This window comes from Salvia splendens, chromosome 18 (assembly GCF_004379255.2).
Source record: "Salvia splendens isolate huo1 chromosome 18, SspV2, whole genome shotgun sequence".
Lineage (NCBI taxonomy): Eukaryota > Viridiplantae > Streptophyta > Magnoliopsida > Lamiales > Lamiaceae > Salvia > Salvia splendens.
In genome coordinates this window covers 19,472,271-19,480,743 of record NC_056049.1, presented here as the reverse complement: position 1 = coordinate 19,480,743, position 8,473 = coordinate 19,472,271, and the positions used below count along the sequence as shown (strand labels likewise).

The 8,473-nt window shown below is 37.0% G+C and overlaps 1 protein-coding gene across 1 annotated transcript; it reads left to right on the top strand.

The window, feature by feature from the left end:
• Positions 1-3,087: 3,087 nt before the first annotated feature.
• LOC121777694 (imidazoleglycerol-phosphate dehydratase 1, chloroplastic-like) lies at positions 3,088-6,358 on the top strand. The gene is made up of 8 exons (XM_042175035.1): positions 3,088-3,446; positions 3,531-3,655; positions 3,886-3,990; positions 4,196-4,288; positions 4,686-4,760; positions 4,923-4,985; positions 5,821-5,930; positions 6,076-6,358. The coding sequence occupies exons 1-8, from the start codon at positions 3,224-3,226 to the stop codon at positions 6,101-6,103; spliced, it is 822 nt and encodes a 273-aa protein (XP_042030969.1). The 5' UTR covers positions 3,088-3,223; the 3' UTR covers positions 6,104-6,358.
• Positions 6,359-8,473: the final 2,115 nt, after the last annotated feature.

The following is an 8,473-nucleotide window of genomic DNA, read 5'->3' as shown; positions in this document are numbered from 1 at the left end:
CCTTGCAACTTGTTCGTCCTCATTTTCAAAAAGATTGCACCTTACTTGGAACTGCAAGAATTCCTCAGTATATCCAGAAACAGATTGACCACCTTGAACACAATTATGGAATTGGAGGTATAACAGTTGTTCATAATCTGCGGGCAAGAATCTAGCCTTTAAAAGTGCTTGCACCTATGCTCAATCCCTTACACGATTCTCACCCTTTAAACGTAGCTCTTCTTGATGAGGATTCCACCAAGCTCCAACACCTCCCTTCAATTTATATGCCACCAATGGTACTCGTCGATCAGGCGGGATGTTCATTATTTCAAAGAATGTCTCCACCTCATAGATCCAATCAAGAAATCCTTCAATATTTGCATTGCCGTTGAAATTGGAATTTCTGCTTTAATTTTGTACATATCTCCACCATTTGCATATTCTCGTCTTCTTGGTTGCTGGTAATGATTCACCTCCTCTGCATCATCTTCCTCTGTTGTTGGACCCGTTGTCGTCTCGGATTACCCCCTTGGTTGATGTTGTCTCTCTGGTATCCAGCATCAACACCTTGATTAGATCTCACTAATATAATAAGTTCTTCAAACCTTCTAGTGAGATCTTGATGAAGGGCATCAATTCGTTGATCCAATCTTTCTTCTAAGTTGTTCACCCGTGTTGTAAGATCATCCATAGCTTGTTGCATTACTCCTCCGAGATATAACAACTAGAGTCGATTAGTCTAGCTCTGATACCAAACTGATGTAGCACAAGTATTAGAGGAACATCTCTAATGTGCTAACGAAAATGAAACAACACAATTTGTTGAAGGAACAACCTCAACGTATTGTGAGATAAATCAATTCGAATCCACGGATAACAAGAGCTTAATCCAAAGCCCTCAAAAGACAAGATCTAATCCAAGATTTAAGAAGAGAACAAAGTTCTAATTATATTGATATTCAAAGTGAGTTACATAACTTGAGACAATGCCTCTATTTATAGGCTATAAAAAACCTAACAACTCATTGACAACTATTAGACAACTAATAGATAACCTATATTTGTGACAACTTATAAACAACACATATTCTTAATAACTAAGGCTTCTAGAAACATATATAAAAGATAAACTTGCCAACTAAGTGACACCTAAGTGACACCTAGTAGTAAAGTTCAAAATGACTTTCTCTTCTTTGAAGTAGCAAAATTGATTTTGGCTTCTTCTTTCTTTTCTTCAATAATATAATTGGTTTAAGACTTTAATGTTTTCTTCATCATAAATATATCTTTTAAGGATAGTAATAACATATTTCAAAGAAAAAGAAGGTATTCATATAGTCATATATAATAATATAGCTGAAAATGAGGAATTATAAAACCTCAAAAAGTAAATTATTTGTCTTTTGTATCACTATTTAAATAAGTATTCCTTCATGTCCGAAAGATAATCCATTTTTTTGTCATAATCCAGAGGATCTATTACAAAAATTAAAATATATTTATCTCTATTTTTTATATATTTTAATTTTTTTTAATTAACTTATAAAAAAACGAGGGAACATCTTTTATGGTCAATGAACTTTGAAAATATCATTTGAGGTCCATCAACTACGAGTTAATATCAATCGAAGTATTTTTTTTTTACTATTTCTAAGTTTTTTCGGACTAATATACCCTCAATACCTTGAAGGGTATATTTTTTTAATAAACATATCGTATACTCATAATTTTTATAAATATCTTTACTATTTATTTTTGACGAATTTTTTAAATATAATTTGACCTTTAATATTATCACTTAATTTTGTTAATAACATCAATATATCTAAATTCAAGAATCGTCTATTGACCGTGACAATAATTTTTATGAGTATTTAAAAATATTTTAAAATTCAATAATTATAAAAAGTTGAAGAAGGGACTTTTCTTCTTGTCACAAAATTAAGTGATAATATTGAAGGTCAAATTATATTTAGAAAATTCGTCAAAAATATATAGTAATGATATTTATAAAAAATATGAGTATATGAGAGTCCCATTATCCACAAATCTAGTCTTAAGGACCGAACTAGAGACCAAATTAGGGCCAGCCATTTTCTTAATCTTGTGGTTAGGATTAATAAATTTTTTTATTTAAATTTTAATTTTTTTTTTAATTTTAAAATTTTTTTAATTTTTAAGTTTAATTTTTTTTTTAAAATTATTCAATAAAAACTTGCTGGAGTAAATAATGAATTATATTCACTACATAATGAACTAAATGAATGTATGTTATGAAGTAATTTTTCGCATTCATTACAGACCGAATTTACTTCAACTGAAAGATAATTATGTCGTAACACATTATAAAGTAATAAACTAATGGAATGAAGTAATAGCATGACTGAAATGAAGTAATAAACTAACGGAATGAAGTAATAGCATGACTGAATGAAGTAATAAGTTCATTACTACTGCTTGACATTTAACACAATTAACATTGTATTTCAATAAAATGTCATATTTACTTCATTATTAACGTTTATTTGATCATTATTTATTGAATATAGTTCATTATTACCGCTTAACGTTTAACACTAAAATTTGTTATATCATTAATGTATTTCAATAACATGTCAAACTTACTTCATAACATGCTTCATTTAGTTCATTATTTAGTGAACATAGTTCATTATTTACTCCGGCAAGTTTTTATTGAATAAAAAAAATAAAATAAAAATTTTAAAAAAAATTAAAAAAAAGTATTTATTGAATAAAATATTAAATTAATTACAAACTAATCCTAACCACAAGATTAAGAAAAATGGATGACCCAAATTTGGTCTCTAGTTCGGTCTTTAAGAAGGGTTCGACATTGATCACAACTATATGATAAGTTTATTAGAATATATATTGAACGTATTTTCGATCAGAAAAACTTGAAAATAGTAAGAAAGTACTTTGATTGATATTAACTCATAGTTAACAGAGCTCAAATGATATTTTCAAAATTAACGGACCTAAAATAATAGTTTAACCAAGTTAGTAGAACAAAAAAATATTTACTCTCAAATAAAACTAAAACTGCATAAATTCTGTTTGCACTTTCTTGAGTACTCCCAATTAAGTCTACAGTTTTAAAATATAAAAACGTTAAGCTAAATCTATATCCGACGACGTTTTTATAGGTTCCGTTAGGTTCCAAACGCCACCGCGCTTGCCGACGCTCTCCGCCATCGTTTCCGTTAAGGTTCCCCCGCCTATGGAGCTCTCAATCCCTCACCGTTCCCTCACCCATTCCTATTTCCCGCACTCACGCCCTCGTACCTCACCAGCTCACTCCTTGCAGCTCGTTCCCCTCCCCGCACTCCTTCTGCAGCGCAAGGTACACATCCTCTCCACTCACCTTCCATCGTCTTCAATGGATCCCTCGGTCACTCGCGCGTCCGGAAATAACGCCTCGCCGGCTGTAACTACAGCGCAAGGTTCATTTTCTGTTTATTAAGTATGATTTTATGACTATTATTTGTGATGGCGCCGCCGCCTCTGATAATTGCTGGGAACTGCAGGGGGAAGAATTGGAGAGGTTAAGAGGGTTACGAAAGAGACTAACGTGAGTGTTAAAATTAATCTGGATGGTGACGCCGTTGCTGAAAATAATACGGGCATTCCCTTTCTCGATCACATGCTAGATGTAAGTTTATGGAGTGATAATTATGCATTTACTTTTGTTTCATATTTAATTGGAGTGAATTGCTTCAGTTTTTCTTTCTCCGTCGGCTAAACGAAATTATTTTTTTGGGGCAATTTATCGTGAGTATGATATCTTTTCAATTTGATGCATTTTGGTACTCTTATGCAACTGAGATTATAGAATTGTTGTTCGGTTTGGATGTTGAGGGTTGATTTTTGTATTTGTGGCAGCAACTTGCTTCACATGGATTATTTGATGTTCACGTGAAGGCGGTTGGGGATGTTCATATCGACGATCATCACACAAACGAAGACGTTGCCCTGGCAATTGGGACAGTAAGATTCCAACAGCAGTTTCATGTGTTTTAGTTGAATCATTGTTGACCTTATGAGTGATTCTTAGACTGTTCTTTTAGTTTCATTTGCTATGTATGATGTTTGCTCAAACTTGCTCAAACTTTTAGAATTTTCTCACTGTTTGTCTTTTCATTTTTGTTGGTTAGTTCAAAATCAACATTGTTCATGCTGGTTGTTCATACAGGCTATGCTGCAGGCTCTCGGTGATAGGAAAGGAATCAACCGTTTTGGGGACTTCTCAGCTCCTCTTGATGAAGCTCTTGTCCATGTTTCACTGGTATGATACTGTAATGGTTACAACTTTCAACTCTGAAAGCACACAACAATGGAAGTACTTATATATATACTTATATAGGGAGGGGTTATTCTACGAACCACACATAGACGATAAACTAGGAATCATTTCCAACGCTGAGATCATGAAGATCTACGGTGTATTCATATCTTGCTAAAGAATTCATGGTCCAAATGAGGAAAAATTTTCAACAATGAACATAATTGTGATTTGTACATCATCAATGTTGTACTGTGGTACAGGAGCACATCATTTATGGGTTAAAATGAATAATCAGTGTTTCGTGATTTACCAAGTTCTAACAATTCCGTTTCTGTCTCAGTTGGATTATGTTATTATAGGGGCATTCTACACTTTTGATCTCAGAATATTTTTGTAGGATCTATCTGGAAGGCCACATTTGGGTTATGATCTGCACATACCGACAGAAAGAGTAGGAACTTATGACACACAGGTATTCTTTGCTCTGTATGTACTTGAATTCCCCTAGCATTCCATCACTCTGTTATGCAATCGGATATTGCCTTAAACCGTTGCTTTGCACAAAATAATATATTCTCAATGGCTTTGACTTTTACCTGTATATTCACCTGATTCGAACATTTTTCTTTTATAGCTGGTGGAGCACTTCTTTCAGTCCTTGGTCAATACTTCCGGAATGACACTACACATACGACAGGTAAACTATTCCTCCCAAGTTTTCTTCTAGATTTTTGTGAGCAATGTTATCAATCTCGTATGGCGGCTTATGGCGGTTCGCCTAAAAACCGCCACAGGGATATGGCGGATATGGCGGTCAATAATTAAATAAATAAAATAATACTTATATATTTATATATAATTCAGAAATTAGAAAATAATTAAAATATAACATTTAAAACACTTTAAACAATTAATAAAGTATAAAATACAGCTCTAACCTCCATGTTTCTTGCATAATGCTCCATTCCTAAATACAGTACACATGCAATGTTGTCAAAAGTCGGATATGGCGGTGCTATGGCAGGGACATGGTGCTATGGCATTTCCACCACTGAACGCCATGCCATAGCGCCATGGCGCCGCCATATCCGCTATTTGATAACATTGATTGTGAGTAACTGGGTCCAGAGATTTTAATTGCCAGTGTTATGTTTCCTGACATTCTTGCCGGAAAACTGAATGCAATTACAGTAGCTCCATAGTTTTAGTTGATTAACGCAGCACATGACATTAGCTTGCTAATCTTATCAGAGCTGTTATTAAAGAGAACACCTCTAGTTTGCTTATATCATTATTGCTTTCGTTTCATCCACAAACTGTAGGTATTCTCTCAAAAATTATTCCCTAACCTTCAAGATTAGTATGTTTTATCATAAACACGTCTTTGTAATTTTGTATGAATAATTTCGTTGGACACCTCTCAATATGTAAGAATCAGGCATGAAGTGACAAACTTATTTAACCTTAGTTAAGGTGTGTCATATCACTTCAATTATTTCAGAATAGTGAATTTTGTTTTTTGGTTTTATTAGCTTGCTGGGAAAAATTCTCACCACATCATAGAGGCAACTTTCAAGGCCTTCGCAAGGGCTCTTCGCCAAGCAACAGAATATGATCCTCGCCGTCGTGGAAGTATTCCAAGGTCTGTTTTTAACCCCCCCAAATTCAAACAAAAGTAGTGTTGCACCAAAATTTTATGAACCAGATACTTTAGTTCTGTTAGGTTCTTAATTATGCGACAGGTTGTTGGCCGGCCAATCTCAGCTCTTCATTTTCTCTGTTTGCAGTTCGAAAGGCGTTCTCTCACGCTCGTGAATGCTTCATCGACCTTGCCAAAAGCTTGAAGGTTTAGGCACTCTTTTTTCCAGAAAGGAAACTGTGTCCGCGTCTGTATCTCTCATCTTTTGCAGCCTTTTCTCAAGCATTGTTGTAATACTATAAAATCAATCCTTTAGCAAAATGATTTAGCCCTAGTGTTTTGATTGATACCTATATGTGCTTTGTTTCAAATGTTGCAACTGATTGGGCCTAGAATTTGTTGAATAAATAAGAAAGCAATCATTTGGATTTCGGAGTGGAGGTTATTGGTAGATTTCAATTCAAGTTTAAATTTTAGGATCAATCAAGTTATAAAGAAAAGTCATATTCAAACCAATTAACTTCACGCCTTTCATAGTCTGGGTTTCTTGTAATCATAAATGCCTGAAAATATAAGTAGATAATCATGATTAATGATAAAAACACAAATAATACTACTATTCGAATTTATGGAAAATTTTCGAATTTAGGGTGATTTGACATGTTTAAAAACGTTAGAGCATCCACAACTGTGCTCTTGCCAGCGGCACGGTTGTGGGCCCGGGCGGTACTATTCATGCCTGCTCTCTGGTAAGAGCACAACACCCACAACTGTGCTCTTCCGCAAGGACGAGCAAAATTAATATAAAATTCAATTAAACAATAACATTTCCATAATATTAAAATCCATTTAAAAACCATAATAAATATTACAAATTACAAATAAAATTAAAAAATACATAATTAAAATCCTAAAAATTAAAAATTACATAATTAAACTCCTTAAAATTAAAAATTACATAATTAAACTCCTAATAAGACTACGCATCCGGCGGGTTCAACCCCAATTGTTTTTGGAGACCTTTTATCATGGTCTCGTGTGTTTCAAGTTGCGTGGGGGTCATAGATGACCTATCGGCCATATTGAGTTGGCTTAAGAGCATCCACATCGAGTTGTTCGGGGGTGGAGGTGGCACATAGGGAGCGGGAGCGGCTTCGGGAGTGGCTTCGGGAGTCGAGCCGCGACGACGGTTGGCCGCCGCCTTCTTCCTTCCTTGGGGGCGGCGTTGGGAACCGCTCGGTCCGGCGTCGGGGCTACCCAAGTTAGCTCCGGCGAGTTGGCTAGCCACTTCTTCCGAGCCGGAGTCGGATAGGGCTACCGACCTTGATCGTTTGGAGGAGCCGCTAGAGGAGGATGTTATCCCTCCCTTATACTTCGGGTGCGTCCGCGTCTCCTGCCAAACGTTAAGATATTTGAACGACTTACCGTTCATGGATTGGTAGGTGCTCAGCGCGGCGGTGATGATGTCGACCTCGCTTCGGCCGCTCCCGGCATTCCGGGACTCCTGGATGAAATAGCCGTTGAACTTGCCAATTTCTTCGTTGGCTCGGCCGATGCAGTTGCGCACCATACTCTCATTGCGCTCGATCGTTCCGGGCGGCCAGTTTGCATTGTACCGGCTAGAGACGCGCCACCAAAAGTGATCGCCGGATTGGTTCGTTCCAACCACCGCATCTTCGGAGATTTCCAAGTACGCCTTGAACAATCTTTCCATCTCCACCGGTGAGTACGGTGTGCGGACACCGGCGCGAGATGGAGGAATCGGCATTTGGGAAGGGGCGCGAGGCCTAGGCTCCGGTGTCCACCCGTAGCGCCCTTCGGAGGCACCTTGGTCGTCGATTGGGTATGGACGGTAGCCACCCGGAACGGCCAAATCTTGGGTTTGAGGAGGGGCCGAATATTCCGTTTCCGGACTAGGAAACGGTTGTGAACCGAACCATTCGGGGTTCGAACCGTGGGAGCCCGAAGGGTTATCGTCTTGGCCGGACATAGTGATGTTGTAGGGTATGAGAGAATGAAGATGAAAATGGATATGAGAGAATGGAGATGAGAATGGATATTGGAGAATGATGATGGGAGTTGTGTAGTTTGATGTGAATTTTTGGGGTGAAATTGGGGGTATTTATAGATGAAAGTGTGTATTTTTGGGGTAAAAAAAATGAAAAAAAAATTAAAAAGGTGTAAAAAACGGTTATAAACGGATATATTTTTTGGGGAAGTGAATTTTTTTTTATTTTTTATCGGTTTTTTTAATAAAAAACCGATTTTTTAAAAAATAAAATAAAAAAATGTTTAAATGCAACGGTCAAGCCGTTGACGAATGGGAGCGCGCCACGTGTGCGTCCGCTGGCACGGACGTGCTCGATACATCGAGCAGCGCCGTGCCAGCGGCGCGAGCGCAGCGGCGGCGGATGGTGTCCGTGCCAGCGGCGCGGACGGCGGTGGCGACGGACGCCACCGCTGCGCATGCTCTTAATGTCATTGCCAAAAATTAAAAAGTCCCCTTTAGCGATTTTTTTTCCCGAATTATGCCTAGTTTCTATTCA